A 21,277-nucleotide genomic window follows, 5' to 3' on the forward strand; every position below is an offset into this window, starting at 1 on the left:
TGGACCAGAGAGCTTCTATAACTACAGAAACCATGGGAATCTGCCCTATTTTTCACATGAATTAGGAAACCTATACAAAATTCTCAAATGTCAAAGGAACAAAGTATCTCTATGCAGGCCTGGCTGGAGGAGCCTGGCTTTTTTTACCTATTGTGCTGAGTTTGCCAACTCACATTCATGGCCACAGTGAGTTACCCACTGACCTAAAAGCACTGACAACTGCTTCTAAAGTGCTTTAGCGAGAAAAATAACAACGGTGAGGCTTTTGTTTTAAATCCAGTAAACCAATTTAATACCTCCTCATTCCAAAAAGATTATTTATTATTTTATTATCTCAGATTTTAGTGATTATATCTGGACTAACTCGGGGACAGATTTTACAATGGCAGACTTCATCTGGTAGTAAAAGTATACATATAATAGTTTCTCCCATATGTAGTACATCAGGTGCACAATAACCTGTTCTAATTCTCTTATTATCAATTAGCATTGTTTTCACCCCTCTTCTAAGCTTTCCACAAAGAAACATAGGTAAAAATATCAACTGACAAAAAGTGAAGCAATCCTACCAGCAATTAATCATACACAGGTGCCCAACACTTTCTGCTGCTGAAGATTTGCCACCCACCAGAAGTGGGGGGCTTTTAAAGAGTTGCTCATTTGATGGAAGCATGACCTTAGAATTTAATTAGTAACTCTCTCCCCAGGTGACAAGCCAGTAATATACTTTACTCCTTAATGGTAATTTATTTTTTCATTATTCCCTTTCAATGTCCTCTTCTGTCCAACTGGTGCAATTCCCTTTCTGTGTTAATTCTAGGTGGTTTCTTGCAAGGTGTACATATATTGCTACTGAAACCCAGGAGTCTATAAAATGCAAGTAATATGTGCCGCATGACCAGGCTGGTCTGAGCACTAAGCTTACACTCCGTTAAGCTCTCAAGGCCACCAGGGCTTTTACACCTCCCGTACGTGCTGTGCCAAATCCCATCTCCTTAAGAGATCCAAGAAGAAGAAAGTGGTTGGTTCAGTGCAAAGAATTAATTCCACTTCATTTTAAAAATTAAAAAGTTATACATGCATGACACTGGAACCCTCAAAGGGATCAAGTTTCCAAGATGTCCTGGGGATATAGGGTCCTTCATCCTTAGAACCAATGTAATGCTGGCAAAAATGCATTTTCCTTAAGAATGTGCCAATAATCCACGTCAAACAAATTATCCACTAAAACAATTTACCAAGAAAAAGTCCATTTTCTTTCCAGAAGACAGAAAGAGCTGACTATGCTATAGAGTAAAGATGACTGCACAGTCACCTCAAAGACGTCAATGTGCTCAAAGAACTACAAACTTCTTACTAAAGGGGGAAGCACCAAAAGCAGACAGGCACACAGCATTGGGGATTTCATCACACTGCAGTTTCTAGGTAAAGAAAACAGTCTTTTTTTGTCATAGTTTCTCTGGAAATGACAAATCCTGAGGAGAAAATGACATATTTTTGAGTGTTTAATACATTCAGGTTGTGGGGAGGCAATAACGAAATGCTAAGATCTGGTCCTAGGAAGTAGCAGGAAGTAGCCAGAGGCAGAGGTGCTAACTTAGCACTCACAGAATTAACACTGCTACCAGTCAGACCTAACAACTTAAGCAGAAACTCATACATTTTAAAGACAGTTGTGTCCTGGCTCCGAGAGATGCCGATGAAGCTGACTCAAAATCAGATCTATTGACAATCTTCTGGCTTTATATTCTTGGGGCAAGTTGCTTTCAGCTTCAGGAGAGTCATAGAGTGGGCAGCCTCATACAGTCATTTGTGAAGATAAAATGAAGCAAACTATAAAATGTTTTAACACAATATATATATATATATATATATATATATATTCAATTACAATTATTAAATGTAGAATTTTCATAGACAGGTGTGGAGCATTATAGATCTGTCAATCAATTATACTTCATTAAGACTGTGAAAATAAAAAAGAGTAGCCGGAGGGACTTGGGCCAGTCCCTTGAAAACATGTTAGCATCTCTTCTAGGGGCCAGCACTAGGCTTCCTCTGGGCAAACTGTCAACCACAAGTTCATATTTTTCAGGGCTCTTCAGAAAGCGTCATAGTCCTCAAGCTCCCTTTAGGCCACAAATTTAAACATTAGGTTTCTAACGCTCTCAAGAGCTAAGAGTTTACTGTCTGATCTAACCCAACGCTGGCTGGAAAGTCTGTGACCTCTGACTGACTGGGAAATGAGGACTTATCAAAGTTTCATATCTACGATTTGGGAATACTGGTTCCAGACAGAATAAAATTGTTGTCTAGGAAAATTACACATATTAAAACTCACACATTAGTGAAAGGAGAAGGCTACCATAGACTCCTGGTGACACACGAACACAAACCCTGGGAGGATTAGACTTGACACGTGGCAACTAGCTGACTGATAAACAGCTTACTGCAATAAAACCAAGAAACAAAGTGGGCTGTATTATGGAACTGAACATGGTTCAAACTAACTACTTTGCAACTGCAAAAGAAATTTGCATCAAAATGGATCGTTGAAGGAATAAGATAGGGAATTATGCAAAGGTGGGGTATACATACTTCCGTGTCTAGTCTACCATAGGAAACAACCTTGGAATGATATCCTAAGACTTGTTAAGGTTTTAAGTGGTCCTCAAGAACCCAGGGCCTTAGACACACAGGGCACACATTAACACTGCATTGCACTCACAGCCCCTCATAAGACTTGCTGACGTCACACTCTCCATTAGCAACTGAGTATTAACTTGAAGGTTTTATCATTTTGTGTAGCTAAAAAAAAGACATGTTCAAATCCATTCTCAAGCTATAGCAACCTGGCCTGCACTGCACACAATGATTCCCACACTCACATTATCAATGATTTTTTTCTTATATTAAGAGCCATTTAGCTCAGCACTTTTATAATTTTTAACACCAAGGATGTTCAGAAATGCTTACACAGTGTGCCTTCACAACCACTGACAATACAAAAGAAAATGCCTTTACAAGTTTGGTAAAATGCCTAGTCCCAGACTGACTATCCTTCATGTATTCACAGACAAAACTCACATAGATAAAATGACAGGTCCTCTAGGAATATCAGCAATAAAGAAAACAGGGCTTACAGAACTGGGAGAAGTCATGATGAGGTTGAGTGACATGAAAATGATTTCATGACTATTGGAATCTTGTTTACAATGAAGAATGTATGTCCTATGATGAAAATAGCTCAACTGATACATTCTGGCTAGTTTTTAAAGAACTGTCATGTCATTCTTTATTTCGGCGGGGGTATTACCTGGGATTGAACTCACGGTGTTATGCATGCCACCCTCCTTATTTAGGTCATTTTAACAAGTCAGTGATACAAATAATATTCCGTCCTCCTAATGGCTGGAGAAACTGAAAGATTAAGTAAGGGTTTCATTACAGTCTGTGAAGGAAAGGCAAATGACGTCAGAATTGGTTCTCGAAGTGGCCCGTCTGAAGACTGTGACCTGACATCAAGTCAGGCTCACTTCCTGGGAGAGACATTCCATGAATGGTCTTCATATAGGTAAATGATTAAATTTTGTTAAAAAAATTATGGTGTGAAAATTATACAAGATTTAAACTTCAGTACATAGACAGATCCTTTCATTACACATTATGGAGGCAGACATAAGAGGATGCAGTGGAGTTCACATTAACTAAAATATTTACTGTGGGGATTTTATCACTGATTGTTTCTCTGAATCATTCCATGCTATGCCTACTCAGCATCTCTACTTGAATGTTTTAAGAAGTACCACAAATAATGGCCAAACCAAACCCCTTATTTACTCAATCACCAATATCCTAATTGATAATCTACAAACTCTTCCCCTACAAAGAAATCTTTCTTTTTAGTTATAAGACTAGACCTAGGTTATGTCTAAGCCTTTCTTTCATTCACTTTCAAATTCACTATCAAATCTGGTCTCTACCTTCGACATGCACAAACAAAATTGTTGTTGTCACTGTGAGCACCCTAGTAATAGCCATGGCCATCCAAATACCTCCTCCCCTCCCCTGCAACCCCAACTCGATAGGGCTCTCATATAGTCCACTGTAATCTCAAACTTGCTATGTAGTCAAGGATGACTTTGAATTCCTGATCCTCCTGGATTCATCTCCCAAGCGCCGGGCTAACTGGTGTGTGCCGTCATGCCTGGCATGCCAACTCAATTATAAATTTATCTTTTGCCAAGTCTCTCTTGCTTCAACTTTTGCCCAAGGTAGCCGCCGGTCTGCTGATGTCACCAGGCTTCTTCTGTCCTTCCCACATGTGCCTACGAAACCCCTATCTCAGGAGTGACCCTGACTTGTTTTCCTGTAACTGAAGGCCTGTTCCTTGCTATCCCATCATATAGATGGTCCTTCTTCATGCAACCCCAGGTTACACTTGGCTGAGGGACTGCATGTTCCCTGCTAAGTTACCATCTTCCACATCATCTATGCTGTCGTACACTATGTAGAACTGACTTTAAGCTCCACAAGAGTAGACGTTTAGCTTACATGTGTAAGGGCACAAACACCAGCACCTGACAAACATCAGTTGTGTAAAACGAGCCTATTCAAGATGTGCTGACCCTGCCACAAGGAAGGGGACAAGGAGATATGACACCATTCGTAGGCCAATGTCATGTATTCCTCCAGTCCTGATCCTTCTGCTATGTCTCATTCTATTTGTAAGTATGAGCTACCTAGGCATATGCCTCCTCCCGTCCCAAATCTCACTAGTAAGCCCTACATATTTTTAGTTCCTGTTACCACTCTTGAAGGAGAGATCGAATTGGAGTTGTAACTGCAGCAAAATAGGGCTTCACTGACAGCATATCCTTCAAAACCTCAAGGACCACCTCAAGCCAGGTATGTTGGCACATACAGGGAACCCCAGCACACAAAGGATCAGACAGGAGGATTAGAAGTTCAAAGTCATCCTTAGATTCGTAGTGAATTCAAGACAGAGAATATTTCAAAGATACAAAGAGAACAGATGAACAAACAACAGCTAAAACCCCAAAGACGACAAACAACAAGTCCAGAGTGCACTCAGATGTAAGATAAAAAGTGTTTGGGAAAGTTCAAAAGGATGGCCTGCTGTTTGGTCTGGGGTCATGTAGATTACAACACATTATAGAACATAAATTATGTGAAGGAGTTCTTGAGCACAGACACACACACACAAAAAAAAAAACACCACAGCAAACAATAATATAACCATACAAACATACACAAAACAACATTTTTGGAGACAATGACCTAGTTGCTTAGCCTCCTCACTTCTTAACTAGGACAAGCAACTTTAGTGCTAATTTGTTGGTTTTTAAACAAATATATGGGTAGCTACAGCTACAGATGCAGAGAAAGAGAAGGAAGCAATGACAAGAAATAGCCGTACCCTCTCCTCCAGTCTGGCCAGCTGCTCCTTGTAGAATGCATCCTGCTTCCGTATCACTCGGTCTTTCTCTTCCAGCTGCCGAGCCTAAAAAAGACATGAGCAATATACTATATTGAGAAAAAGCAAAAGCAGCAAAGATGAAGCAAAACTCGGGCAGGAACTGTATTATAAACACATACAGAGCTGATGTTTATTGCAATCTATTAGGTCTCTGCCATTGAAAATTATTAATATGATGATGATGATTGCTGCATTTATATGTAAAGAATGAAACTCCATTGTGTTTTTTCTTACTGTAACAGCTGTGCCCTACTTTGTCCAAATGTATTTGGAAATATTCGAATACAGTGTACAGATTGTCTTATTTAACTTCTCTTTCAAAGAGTAATTTTTGGGATTAAAAGTCTGCACAATGAAACTTTGATCTTATTCTTGGAATTAGATATACGCTGCTAATCTCAAATAACCAATAAACTGCCTAAACAGCACATGCACATGAACCTTACATGTGAGAACCCTTAAATGATCAGTGCAACCTGTATATAGATGAATGTACACATTTCATTTCCCACCTGTATGTATTTGCATGTGCTCATTCCATTTCCCTACACAGGAAGAAGTAGCAGCTTAAAGAATGAGACATAATAATAATGGGTTTACTCTTTAGTTGAAAATTTTAAGATAAGTATAATAAAGTAATTGAAGATATTTATTTATAATATTAATTTACAAGATCTTATTTTACAAACTTTTTAAAAAGCATTTCAATCTTTGTACACATTTCATACTCTTTTGCAAAGTTATCACATGTTACCTGGCTCACTCTACAATAGTAACTGCTTTCAATTTTGTTTAGTTTACATAAATCCATTTGTTCATTTGTATGTAGGTTTTGCTATTGTTACTTACTTTATCTTCAATATCCTGCAGCATGTTAAAAAATAAACAGATATTTAGCAATATATACATATATATTACTCATTAATATAATATAAACATATATATTTTCCCTTAAATCTAGTAGAAGATATTGAAAATACAAACCAAATAATCATAATGTGGAAATAAAAGATGTGTGAAGTTAGAACACATTTAAGTGTCACTGTGCTCTTAAAGGTTAAGCACGTTTCAAATGATATGTTGATGCTACTTGAAATCATATGAATAGTAAGAAACAAACAGCACTGAGATCAAATAAAAAGACATTTATATGTAAGTAAATAATCTATATTTTCTTGGCAATACAGTTAAAAATTTACTAGTCTTTTAGGATCACAAAGGAAAAACTATAGGAGGAATTGTTGACAAATAATGCTAAGTGAGAGAAACGCATATAACTATCATCTAAATAAACGTTCTCAACCTTCCTAATGCTGTGACCCTTTCATACAGCTCCTCATGTCGCAGTGACTCCCAATCATAAGATTATTTTCGCTGCTACTTCACAACTGTAATTTGCTAACCTATGAATCATAATTTAATTATCTGTGTTTTCCAATGGTCTTAGGTGACCCTTGTGAAAAGGTCATACGACACCCATCCCCAATGGGGTCACAACTCACAGATGAGAACTGATCTAAAGAGGAAAAAAACTAAAATATACATACTCAAAATATAAATGAATAAAATTGAAAATTACTGGATTCATAAAAAATATTCATACTACAAAAATAACTAACAAAGTCAAAATAGGTCAGTGACAAAGAGGACAAAACCTCTAAGATATAACTGTGAAAGTTAAGATCACCAATGGAGAAGGAACTTGGCTTAAATACTAAGCCTTATCCTTCTAAACAAAAGACAAAAGTGACACAATATAGAGACTGGTGAGTCACATCTATTTACAGATAATAAGCAGATGAAAAATACAGCTGTGGAATCAAAGAATCCAGATAAAAAAGGGCTGTATTATTCATCTGCCAATTGACAAAATATAAGATTATAATCATCAATATTGGTGAGAATACAGGAAAGTGGGTTTTCATATATATTGCTGTCACATATATAAATAGCCTAAGCACTTCAAGTATTAATTTGACAACACATAGTAATTCTGAAAATTGTTCACAACCACAAAAATGTGAAATTCCTCTATTTCAGTACTTTCTTAGCAATTCTGAAAACATGTGAATACAATCATTGCAGGGCTGCTAGGGTGTAAGGAGAGAAACCACAATCAATCCAATACCTAAGTAATATATACACTAAAAAATTAATACATGCACTAAAAAGTGTGGGGACAGACTGGTAACAAGTACATTACTTCTGAAATAGAAAAAAAAAACAACAGATATTCTAGAAAATGCCCAGACAAATTGCAACATGGTAATTGTTTTAGGAATGGCTTGTATATTTTTATTTTTCATAACTAATAAAACAATGTTTTGTAGCAAGAACCGAATTCGAGAAATTTTTCAGGTGGGATATCTGTCTTGCTATGAGGGGGGTGGTATATAATGTATACTGCTGTGGAATAATGCTCTTATACGCTGCAAAGATTTGTCAATCATATTAAAGTTAAATAAAATGCTGACTGGCCAGTAGCCAGTCAGAAAATAATAGGTGGGACGACCAGACAGAGAATTCTGGGAGGAGGAAAGGCAGAGTCAATCATTATCCAGAAACAGAGAAAGTAGGATGAGAATGACTTCTAAGAAAAGGTACCAAGTCACATGGCTAAACATAGATGAGAATTATGGGTTAATCTAAGTTGTAAGAGGTAGTAAGTAATAAGCCTGAACAATAGGTCAAATAGCTTATAATTAATGTAAGACTCTTGTGTGTTCATTTGGGACTGAATAGCTGTGGGACCAGGCAGGACAGGAACTTCTGTCTACAGTATATATTTATCAAAAACTCAGAGTTGTATATTAAAAATAATTCATTCACTATAAAAAAATTAAATATAAACTAAGTATATTTAAATTTATAAAATATGCATTTGTATGTCAACTTGGAATAGCATAGAATCATCTGAGACAAAAAACCTTGATGGACAAACTGCCTAGATCAGATTTGCCTGTGAACATGTCTTGATCTTGATTATTAGTTGATGCAGGAGGCCGACTGTGAGCAACGCCATCTTATAACAGCCCTAGACAGATAGTCCTGGGATATGTAAGAAAGGTAGGTAGCCTGTGGTTGAGCCAGCAAGAAGCCTTTGTCCATGGGTTCTGCTGTTCCTCCTTGTTCATGAGTTCACAGGTCAGAGGTAATGCTGCATCGTATAGCAAGCAGGCCTACCTTCAGCTTCTTACACTGACCTCCCTCAATAACAGGCTGTGACCTGGATGTGTAAGGTGATGAATTCTCTCTCCTTAAGTTGCTTTTGGTCATATTGTTTTATCACAGCAACAAAGGAAAGTAGAACAGATAGATTCATGAATACTAATGTCACTCTTACAGCAATTTTACTTTAAAGCATTCACCTGTACTAGATATTAAGACAAGATTTTAAAAGTTTATATATATATGAAAAAGAATTACGCAACTGAACAACAAAGGAAGAACAACAGAGTTTAAGCAAATAAAATAAGAACCGACAATAGAAGGCTAATCGAAAAGATTTTAGCAAAAAAATAAATTCAGAGATTTTGGCCTAGTCACATGAACAAACATTAGGAACCATTAAAAACTGACACTTTAGAAAATAATTTTTAAGTAGCCAAAACTAATAACTGTGTGTGTAGTGTGTGGGGGTAGGTATAAGTCAAAAGAGCAAGTGGGGGTAGTGCTTTAAATAGAAAATGATGGGGAGGAAAAGCAGAGGAGGAAGACAGAAATAGTGTGTGCTATAAAGAAGTGCACAGAAGGCTAACCTGTGCGGAAAGGAAAGCAGTGGCTAGGATAAACAATGAGGGCAGCAGTTCTTATCCGGACTATTCCTTATTGTCTACAATGAATAGTTCTTACTTTTATAACTGGAAAAAACCTTAAATATCAGTATGAATATATGAATACATTTATCATGAACTATGAAAACATCAACTGATATAGATTTTTTTTTCTTTTAAAGAAAAGGTTTCTTTGTTTAACAGTAGACCAAGATGACGTTAAACTCAAGAGAGCTATTTGCCTCTGCCTCTGGAATGCTGAGATAGGAGGTGTGCCCTACTATGTCTGGCCTCTACTACTGAATTTTAAACAGTAAAGTATTAAGTAATATAGTACACAACTTCAAAATTTAACAACTTGAACATTAGAGAAATTACTTCCCAAGCCTTTTTTCCTGCTTTTCCTTCCACTCGAAGAGTATTTCCCAACATAGTTACTACAGTAAGAGTACCACAAATGGTTAATATTTATTTGAAAAACAGGGGCAATGAGTATTTGCCATAAGGATATTTTAAAAACACTAAGGAAATGCAGTATTACAGGTGTTTGTTGGGTCTATTATGAACACAGGAAGAGTGAACAAATTTAATTTTGAAGAGCTGCCCTCAACGTAAACAAAGGATGTGCAAAGATATAATGCTTGAAGAACTTTTAAGGCAACACACCAAATGTCAGAAACATATGCTGAAGACTTAAGAGGGAGCTATTGCCAAAGACCTGATAGCATCAAACTACCCGCAAACATCACAAATCTTCCCTCAACTGCAAACTGAATCAATAGCTTGAGATCCACTGGGGAGAATAACAAAGCAAGAAACATGGCCACAACACTTCAATGGTGCATTGCTTTGAAACAGTTAATGGGATGCTGGGAGGAAAAGTCACACGATATGAATCCTGAAACTTAAATAAGCCGAGGATGTGTTGGCTAAGCTAATGGTTGCTGAGGATGGAGAGTCACATTCAGCTTCAGAGAAAGCAGTAAACTGACTGCAAAGAAATAAAACTTCGGACGCTGAATTGTGGTAAATGAACAAATAAAAACAAAGAGTATAGAACATTATTTGCTGTTAAGGTGGGATCATTTCCTGAAGGAAAGATGAATATAAATTCTTTTCTCACCTCCATTTGCTATTCCTAGAAAAAAGAAACTACACTGATTGGTTTTCAGATTGTGCTAGGTTTGGACAACACGACTGGACTTGAAAATGTGACAAAATATGCTAACGCAGATCATTATGGGAATTCAGTCTGTCATAATCAAGAGAATCAAAGGAAATAAGAAAACCAAGCTTAATAAACCCCAAATATTTTGATGTTTTAACTAGTTGTTGGTCACTAGATTAAACATTAATACACACTTACTTCTTTATAGACTTGTCTCTTTTCAGAACAAGTCTGAAGGTGCTTCACAACAAAAGACACAATAATGTCAATACAAGAGAACACAGGGACATGGGCTAGACACAGTATGCTGATAAGAACTTTACCTTCCCACGTATGTTCTTTGGAAAATCTTCATAGCTCAAACTTTTTGGCATTGCTATGCCCTCTTGGCCATGGTATGGCTCAGGGGTGGCTCAAACGATGGCACTGGGAACTCGGTGATGTCATAAAGACTTGGTCACAGTATAGGCCAGTGAAAGCCCTTGAAATGCCAGGGCTGAGATTGAAAGCTAGCGTGGAAAGCAAAGCAAGTACCTGTTCAGTGTCTATAGATGATATCATGAACGCAGAAATTACTAGGGCTAAGAAAAGGCAACATTTTTAAAGAGTTCCCAGCAAGCACATCCTATCACCACATTCTTTTCTATTCTGAATCTCCAACACTTCGGGAAATACAGACAAAATAAGCTGGGAGTGATACAGGGTTCACAAGGACAGGGATAATCTGAAGCAGGCAGCATCATCTATCCTCAAAGCTCATGTAAGAAGATAAGCAAATAAGAGCAAGAACGGAATTTTACTCCTTATCAAAATTACGTATGAAGCATATTATCAATGAAATTATATTGTCACATAAAAAGAAGAAAAAACATGAAAACATCAAAGCCTAAACATCAAGAATGCATTGTAAACTATAGAACATGATCACTGAATAACAAGATGCCAAAGTGATCGTGTACTCAATTAGGTGAGCACTAAACTTCTGTTATAAATGGGAAATTACACAGGACTCACTGAGCCTTTATGAACAGGCTTTATGGCTAATGTCCAGTGTTAACCTGACCACAGAGAGCACACAGGACACTAGCAAAGCACACCTCTCTGTGTTATTGTGCATCCATTTCCAAGAGAACATTAAGTGGAGGATAAGTGACCTGGCCTGAAGGTAGAGAGTACGAACCCTCAACTGTGGGCCCAGATTGAACACAAGGACACAGGAGGGAGCCAGTGCAGGTACACATCCCTACTGTGACGGGTTGAAATCTCTAAGGTACGAATCAAAACATATCTATCCCTTCCCTAAGTCCTTGCTGTCAGGTACGTAACAGAGGTATGGGGAGTCACACTGACAGAGGTGGCATGCAATAACAAGGAATTATGCTTAAAGCAGCATTTTCTAAACCACACCCAAAGGTGACTTTCAAGATCGGCTCATCTCAGTGAACTGACATGGGGGGCCTCTGGTCACTGCTACACTTTTCAGTAACCGCTAAGAGGCGTAACTTTAAGCTACATGTTAAGTCCTAGCTTGCAATGTTAAACTCAATGGATGTCTACAATGGAATAACTGACTTGGTAGAAAACAGATGAGATTAAAACGTACCCTTCTAACAGAAGTCCTTTTTAACTTTTCATACAATATATTCTGGTCATATTCTTTCCTCTCCTCTAACTCCTCCGAGACCCACCCCACTCCCTGACCACCCAATTTTATGTTCTATTTCTAAAAAAATTCAAAAAGCAAACACAAAAGCACAACAAAAACATGGAATCTGATTTGTTTTAGTCAACTACTCCTGAGCATGGAACCTTCCCTGGATTATGGTTAAGACCCCATGCCACTCCTCTGAAGAAAAACTGGTTTTCCTTATCCCACCGATATCAACTTCAAACAATTTCTTGGCTAGAGGTTGAACTCCTAACAGACTTCAATATCTGATTCCAAGAACTCAAACAAGTCCCCAGGATTGGCTCAAGTCAGTTTCTTTTGCTTATTCTGTCCTCACAGTCTCAAGAACCTACTCTCCACTTGTGCTGTTTTTTTGTACTAATCACCTATTAGGAACAGCCAACTGTAAATACCCTCTGCTCCTTGTGCACTTTATTCTCTGGGGAAAAAATAAGCAGGATTCTGTGAACCAACAATGAACAGGAGATGGACTGAGGCATGTATTTAGGACAGTGATGTTCACATCACATATAGTTAGTTCTCTCCTCAGTTTAGTTTCTAGATCATGGTACTTACAAAAGGATAAATTAAGCACTAATTGAAATCTTAATTATATGAACATTTTCTTAGTGTTCCCCCTCCCGGGAGGCGTTAACCTGTAAATTCATATATCATTCTTAATTTGATTTTATATTCAAAATTTACTGTTACTAGCATTGCAGTAATGGGAGACCCACTTGATGAGGAGAAGGACTGGATGCTAAGCCTCCAGCATCTGACCCTGAATAAAGAAGCACCAGTGCCCATTTTAGGTCGTGCTTGAATGTTACTGCACACAGTTTCTGTCACATCACATTTCACCTCTGCATCTGAAGAAACCATTTAAGACACCTTGTGTAGTCGTTCTTTTAACTCTGTCTTCTTTTGCATGTGTTTTCTCACCTACTGCCCTGTCTTTAGCTCTCAGCTCTCTGGAGCAGAAACGAGGCAAGGCTTTGCTCCTCATCAAATTATGTCTCAATACTTCCCACAAAAGCAGCAGTCAGGATGGAGTGGCTGCTGCATTGAAAGGTAAATGCGAAGCAAGCAGAGTTGTTGGAGAGGAACACTGAGACTGACTTCAAAACACCCAGCACACACACTGCAGATCATGTGGGTCTGTTACTCAGGCTACAAGCACAAGGCAGTGCCACATCTTACAACCAGGAAAGAAAGCAAATCTTCCTAGTAGGAGGTCAAAGAAAAACCAATGCTCAGAGTGTGAAGGGAGTATCTACAAAGAATGCCATTCAACCATGTCTTGATCAACAATGCTGCTTTGCTAATTAGTAAAATGGGTGGTGCAAGTGGAGTTTTTATTAGTGAACATGTCCATTAACTGTGATATATGTTAGATAGAGGTTCTTTCTATTTTCAAACACTGATTTTTAATTTATGTGTATGTGTGTGCATGCAAGTGTAAAGGGAGTGTTAGATGCTATGGACCATGAGTTACAGGTGGTTTTGAGCCATGTTGACATGAATTGTAGGAACCAAATGCTACCCCTCTTCAATAGTACTATTGTTGAGCCATCTCTCCAGTCCATAGATAATGGATTATTAGTAAATAATGTCAAATATTTAAAAGTGGACTACAATATTACATGCAGATCCTCCTTCCATACAGGCTACAAGTCTCCAAGAAGACCTGCAACATTAGGAACAGTATGTCTTGTATTGGGTCACTGAAGGTATATAGATCCTTACTCGGGACCCTTCTGACATGAGAACCAAGTGGCTCACTGCTGTGGAAGCTGTCATGTGCATCACAGTTTGTGCAGCAGCATCCCTGGCTCTGACCTACATAGCCCAAGAAGATCATGACCAAATCTGTCTCCAGGCATGGCCAAATGCCCCCTTATTGAGAATGGCTTTCTAAGATTGGCAGTTGTTTGAAGCCAATGATCAGCAGCTCTTTTCCCACTGGGAAACCTTTTCAGCAAAGAAAAGAAAATTGGGACATCACTGATTTCACAAAATGGGTTCCACAAATAACCCTGTACCTGCCTGACAACATACTTTAGTTCAATAAGTATTCATATGTATTGGAAAATTGGGCCAGGAACTGGCTGTATAACCTGACAACAGGGCTCACCTGCAAAGACAGTACCCAAAACAGTTGAAGGTGGCCACATATGTATAAAGTAATGAGATCTATCCCAATCAGGCACTAAACTAGAAATTTTGATCCATTATTTTTGAACTAGAAGAAGACACAAAAAAGAGATACAAAAGCACACCCCTACAATTCCATGTAAAGTAAGACTCAATGTCTCCATCACATACATGACTCTGAAGTCTGTGAACTTATGTTTGGCTCAGGTAGGGCTGATATTCAGCTGATGCGACCTATACTCTGCTTGGGCACTGTTGTCTACGCCAGGCTCCCTGTTAAAAGTTCTGCATGTCACCTTTGAGAACAAAGCACAGTGTGCTTCCACTGTAACCTGCAAATTTCATGTTCCAGAGTAACAGGAAATTCCAACCTCAAGAGTCCAGGCTGGAACTTTGCTCTCAACACCCATTTAAAACAAGAATAGGAACTACAGTCCCCAGTGTCTAAGAATTAAAGTGAAATTGCTTTATAGGACTTCGGCACTACCATGTCTAAAAGAAGCTCAGAAGCTGAAGGCAGAACCAAATTCTAGAAGACTAAATTTTTACAAAATGGGGGAGGAGGTCTGTTGGATAGACAATCATGCTGCTGAAAAACTTTAAAGATCAAAATTAGTTGAAAGAGGACAACATGATGCGGGATCCAGAAGCTAATGCACAAACGCACAGGCACGGAACAGCAAGGGACGCCAATTACCACATCCAGCCACAGCAGAGACCAAGGCTATCAACCACTAACCACTACCACTGCATGGAAAAGCAGCTGGTTCTTAACTAAATCACAGCTGAGGTGGCACTGAGTGTGAAGAAGCATGAAGCAGTTGGGGTTGTGTAAATTAGGGCACAATTATACTTATGTGTATGTATTTTCTTATTCTATGGTGGAGAATAAATATCTGATTCCAAGCATTTGTATATAATCTTGCTTTATCCTGACCATTACAAAGCTCAGATGCTCTGAAAGAGAAGTTAAACTGCACTATCGAGGCCAAGGCATTCAGTGTGACTGATCTGACAAATAAATTGGACAATAACACAGACAATTACTGTAAGACTACTGAATTCCTTTTCTCTGGATGAACTTGAATTTGTTCCATTTAAATTTAGATTTAATGTTCACACCATTGAGAACAATTGGCTAATCAACTTCTCTTGCAATATGTTTCACAGACAGGGCTGGGGAAACACACACACACATACACACACACACACACACACACACACACACACACACCCCAGGGTCACCTAGGTCAATTTATAGGCAGAGTCTTCAAACTCCTTGTTGGCTAAGGAATACAGAAAGTCACAAAGTAAGTTGGTTCTGGGGCTTCTACCTCTCGCCAGCAGTTTTTCTATTTCCCACCCTCTGGAGTTATTTCTCTCTGTGCTGGTTTAAGGCCAAAGGAAGAGCATGTAAAAATGACTCACGAGTATACCAGGTTATTCTGGCACTTCTCAGCACAGACAGGACTAGAAAGCTTTTCTGCAGTAGTAGATACAGACCATTTCAAAAGTATTTTCAAAATAATCTCTACCTTGTGTCAGTGCAAGTCTCAGGGAAAATTAAAATACAGGACAGGGGATGATGGGGAACCATCTGGGACGGAAGAGTGAGCAATAGCAGGCTGAGCAACTCAGGCCATCAAGCAGGTCCAATGCCATAACAGAAGAGGGAAAAAAGAGATTCCACCAGCTTCACAGCAGAGTCGAAGGGCACATAGTCATGGCTGCCACATACTCTGAACTGCTAAGGAACAAAATGAAATGACAGGGAGTCACCTTCTATTCAGACAGAAGGGACACCAGCAAACCAAGTTCTGTGTTTGTAGCTATTCCTGCAGAAGGGCTTTACTTGATAAAAGGACAGGCCGGGCAAATCTAGTACAACAGACCAGTGGAATGCAATGTGAACCAGAGGGTCTACGCGGCAGAGAAGAAACAAAACAGGTGTGTGATAAGTTAAGCTACAATTCCTTCCTGGCTGCTAACTCGTTAGTCTGTTTTCTATTTGTAAAAGTCAATAGGATAAATACATCTTAGATCCCCCCTCTCTAACATTCACATTTACAATATACATCTTGAATCTACAATACGGCTAAGCTAGAGGAAACTCAACAAACGAGGCTGTTCTGTTACCAAACTGCTAGGACTTGACAAGCAAACATTGAACAACATTTGTAAACAGTCATGTAGCTGAGACACCTGGTTGCCAGGGGCAGAACACTGTGTGGATGCAGAATGCTCCTTCTCTGTGAACTTGGTACTGGGAGCGGCTCTGCAGCTGCTAGAACGGGGACTTTGCAAAATTCCTGGGGCTGCTTCCCCAGTTTGTCACAATCTAGAAAAGTAAAATCGGTAAGATTGGTCAGGAGCCATGCTTTTCCAAGTCAAGTTCCAATCAGCTCTGGCTCGTTGTGGAGGTGGGTACAGAAGAAGGGCACTGCTAACTCAACCCCCAGGGGAGAGAAGAGAAAGAAAGGATGCGACTCTCAGGAATGCTCCCTGAGGAAGCCTGGATTAGAGTCACTAACCAGCTCTACCCAGGGTCTGATGCACTCCCAACACAATCTCACAGAAAAGGCCTCTTCCCAGTGAAAAGTGTAGTGGCTCAAGTTATGATAGCAGCATTTGCAACTAAGACCCATTTCAAAATCTACTGATCTGACAGTAGGAAAGCTGGCAATGAGGGGCTCTGAAAAACAGCCATGAGCCAAAGAAATTTTCCCCTTACATGCTGATTTTAAACTAAGGTACAGGGCAGTGGTAGCATGCCTTTAATCCCAACACTCACAAGACAGAGGCTGGCAGATCTCTAAGTTCAAGGCCAGTCTGGTTTACAGAGTGAGTTTCAAGATATACAGTGCTACACAGAAAAACCCTGTCTTGAAAAATAAAACAAAACAAAACTAAAATGTAACTCTGCTACAGAGAATGCAATGAAGAAAGAGCTGGAGAGGCGACTCGGTGGTTAAGAGGACTTGCTTATAGTATATCTTACTATCGTAACGATCCAAAGTAACATAAGCACACAAGAAAGATTGAATATGAAATAATGCGAAGTAAGCATCACAATTTTTACACACAGATTTTTTTTAAACTTATTTTATACACATATTCACTCAAGCACTCAAGGAAACAATTGCAGACAAGAGCCATGCAAGAAATCCACAACTAAAGAAACCATTTAAAAGTGAGCGCAGACTCTATGGACTCTTCCCACTAAAGCTCCCCAGGCAGAACCTTCTCTAGGTTTGGATCCAACAATAACGAGCTACCTCACGACTTTGATTAGGTTTTGCCTGCTGGGAAGTGAGAATATTATTAACTGCCTGACAGGAGTATCCTGTTGGCTTTATGGTTCTAGCTATCATCTTAATTATAGATTGCCATTTGTGAGTGTGATTCTCATTAACCCATCATTTGATCAGATGCACGCAAGCGCCTAACATCTGCACAGCCAGGCACCAAGCGTTCAGACGACAACCCAGAAGAAAGTGACCCCCACCCTTGGGCTTTTAAAGCAAGTAAAGTCTATGTAAAATGATGATACAGATGAGAGTGACATTTCATGCACATTTCTGTTATTAAACACACTCACACAAGCTATATACTCAGTGATGGAGCACTGGTATGGCTTGGGCAAAAATATTCATAAATATAGATAAAGCATTACATATGTCTTAGAAACATGAGATTATGGCCTTGGGGTAGTTAATTGTGTAGTTAATCATACTTGATATACAATATGCATTATATTTTTCATATTTTAAAGCTAAAATACTAAAAAATATGTACAGGCATTAACAATTCTCAACCTTCCTAATACTGCAACCCTTTAATATAGTTCCTCATGTTGTGGTGACTCCAACCATAACATTATTTTTATTGCTACTTCATAACTAATTTTGCTACTGAGCAGTGTCTCGGTTCCTAAGACAATCAAAAATATGCAAGTAAGAAAAAGACACAAATAAAAATTCTAATACAATACATATCAACCCCATAATAGACAGACAAACAGAAGATAGTTGGACGAGACAGCGAGAGAGACAAAGACAGAGAGAAAAAGAGGAAGAGGGACAGGGAGCGAGAACATTAACACTATTTGCCTCAGTCGGTGATCACCTTTAGCACTCTAAGACAGAGCTTCTTTCCAAGGCAGAATGGACAGAGACAAACTCGCAATCTTTCTGAAAATAAAGGCTATGGACGCACAGCATAAAGAATCCAGACTGTGATTCAAATAGGATGGTAAGAGTTTGCAATAAGTTCTGCCCTTTAGGAAATTTAGAATATTAGCCTGCTACTCAAGTTTTTAAATGTTGAATGTTATGTGATCTCTGCCATTTGTCACCTTGTAAAGAATATTCTAAGCTACAGTAAAGAATTCATGCTTTCTCCATCTGAACTAAAAAGACAGCCTATTTGCTTTGAAAAATGGCTACTACCTGCCTTAATCTAAAATCTGAAAACAAGTCAAGTAATGACGTTTACAAACTAACACCTCCTCCACCGCAATGCTCTAAGAAGATCATAAATAATCTCGTGTAATCTTAGTAAAAAAAAATTTCATAAAACTCTAAAGATAGCCTTATATTTTACTACTAATGACATGTGAGATTATTGAAAGCAGACACTGTTCCCCTGCAGTGTGACAAGCCTGGTGTAGGCACTGGAGGAATTCCTTCCCAAGGCCCTCTCCCTGTTTCCTTTTTTCTTTTCCTCTGGTGTGAGATGAATAAGGCAGTAATGATGACATGATCAAGGAAGAGCTGACTACTGGCTGGGAAATTTGCAAAAGACTGCCTAGCTGGTCTTGGCAACAAGCTGTCCTTTGTCCTGGAGGAGCTTTCTTTCACCTGAGATCACCCGCATCTTCAAGAGATGAAATATAACATAAAACCATTCACTGATCTATTGTCCATATGATTCCTACAACCACTGGATGCAGGACTTCTCCCAGTGCAGTTGTAGAATGGCATGGCTACCTCTATTCAGCTCTAAGCAAGCACACAGACACTCTATGAGCAGCTGACACAATTTAGTACAATCTATAAAGGACAAGCATTCTGAACATGTTTTCTTTATCACCAAAGAAATAAATTTTATACTTCATACATTTAAAAGGCTAAACGCTAAAATAACTGACCCATCTGAAGAACAAAACAAACTTAATATACCTATTCATTTATTCAACAAGTATTCAATGAAAACCTGGTTTGCACCAGACTCAAGACACTGAGATGGACATGGTGGAACATAATAATTATCCTACCATATCTAATTCAGTGGCCATTAGGCACACTGTTAAAGCTCCCACTTACACACAAAGCCATAAAACCATGAGGAATTCATCCCTGTAGATGAAGGCTAGTTTTCAAGAACTTAAAATTGTAGTAGGAGGTAGTGCACAGTTATCTACACAAACAACCTTCACAAAAGATTACACATGACAAGGAGAATAGATATTGCAGGAAAAATAAACCAGGGCGGGAGGACACAGCTGAACTGGAACTTGAGAGCTGAATTAGCAGGAATTAGATGGTCAGAGATGTTAGTTAAAAGCCATCTCAAGAAAGGTGACAGCAAACAGAGGTACTGTGGAGAGAAGAAAGGCTTTTGCAGCAGGTATGTCAGCTGAAGGAGAATTACAGAATGAATGGGAACTATAGTGCATAAAGACTTCACCACCTGGCTAGGCGTATAACTTATTGTTATAGGCTATTGGGAACTAATGAGTGAGGTGAGGGTGGGCTTTTAAAGAAGTTAGCGAGACAAAAATAATGCATTTGGAAACTCAATCTTCTTGTACAAGATGATTTAGAAAGATGAGACAATGGAATGCCAGTACAGAATGACCAACATAAGAGGGATAAAAAGGGATCAAGAGATGATAATGGGGGGATAAGAAAGATAATGCATGTTTTATCTTACATAAAGAATCTTTATTTACATACACACATGTGCGGGCAGGAACGACATGAAAGTACAAGGAAGAGTATTTGGCAAGTAGGTGGCCAGAAGATGTTGGGAGCCATACACCATCCAACTAGAAGATGAATGAGTAATGCCCAATGATATAAGTGTATGACAACGTCAAACTAAAACCCACTATTTTATATGCTAAAAAAGAACTGATTGCTTTAAGAAGGAACTAAGAGCTTATGTTCCATCTGCTGAGATGACCAAATGATTGATATCCTTGCCTCTATTTATGTGCTTTACTGTGTCCAAGTTGCATATACTGGAATATCCTTGTATTCCTGCAATTAAGCCAGCAAGAACATGCAGCATGACCTTACTACTGTGCTGCTGAATCTTATTTGTAAGCATTTTCTAGAAGATTTTTGGGCTTGTATTTAACAAGGTAATTTGCCCCTAGCATAGTTTTTTTTGTTTGTTTGTTTTGCTGTTATTGTTAGATCCTTTTTCAGCTTTGTCATTAGGGTAATAGTGGCTACACAGACTATGTCTGCAAGCATTGCTTGCCTTTTTAATTTTTTTTTACATTAAACTTTACTATGAAAAAACAACATTGCAATTAGCACACACACACACACACACACACACACACACACAAGCACTAAAATTAACCAGATGCAGAGACTATAGAATTAAATGAACTTCTGTAGTTATAGCAATAGTTTGAAAAGCATTGGAATTAGTTGTTCTTAAAAGGTCTGGTAGAATTCAACAGTGAATCTATGTGGGCCTGGTGTGCTCTCTGTCAGTAGATTCTTACTACTGCTTCAATCTCCTTGCTGTTGTAGATCTGTTTAAGTCATTTATATTCGGTTGGCTCAATTTTGATAGGTACTTGTCCCAAGAATGGGTCAAGGTCAGAGAAGATCCTTTTGATTCTGGAACTTATCAGCAAAATGAAAGATGGGCCCAAAAGAATATATCCCTGAATTCAGTAGTCTGTGGAAAGCTACTTCTAATAATAAAAGTCAATAAATAATCACAGTTGTATAACTGTTAGTTTATAATGTCCTTCATATTCATTATGTCTT

At 38.5% G+C, this 21,277-nt stretch overlaps 1 protein-coding gene across 1 annotated transcript in view; it reads right to left on the reverse strand.

Moving 5' to 3' along the window:
* Positions 1 to 21,277, reverse strand: part of Chchd3 (coiled-coil-helix-coiled-coil-helix domain containing 3) — a 273,254-nt gene that overhangs the window by 87,501 nt on the left and 164,476 nt on the right. Inside the window, exon 5 of the mRNA XM_085683560.2 lies at positions 5,441 to 5,524. Within this exon, the coding sequence (XP_085539686.1) occupies positions 5,441 to 5,524 (84 nt within the window). The remainder of the gene's footprint in view (positions 1 to 5,440; positions 5,525 to 21,277) is intronic.

The sequence above is a fragment of the Myodes glareolus genome, chromosome 25 (genome assembly GCF_982192425.1).
Source record: "Myodes glareolus chromosome 25, mMyoGla1.1, whole genome shotgun sequence".
NCBI classification, from domain to species: domain Eukaryota; kingdom Metazoa; phylum Chordata; class Mammalia; order Rodentia; family Cricetidae; genus Myodes; species Myodes glareolus.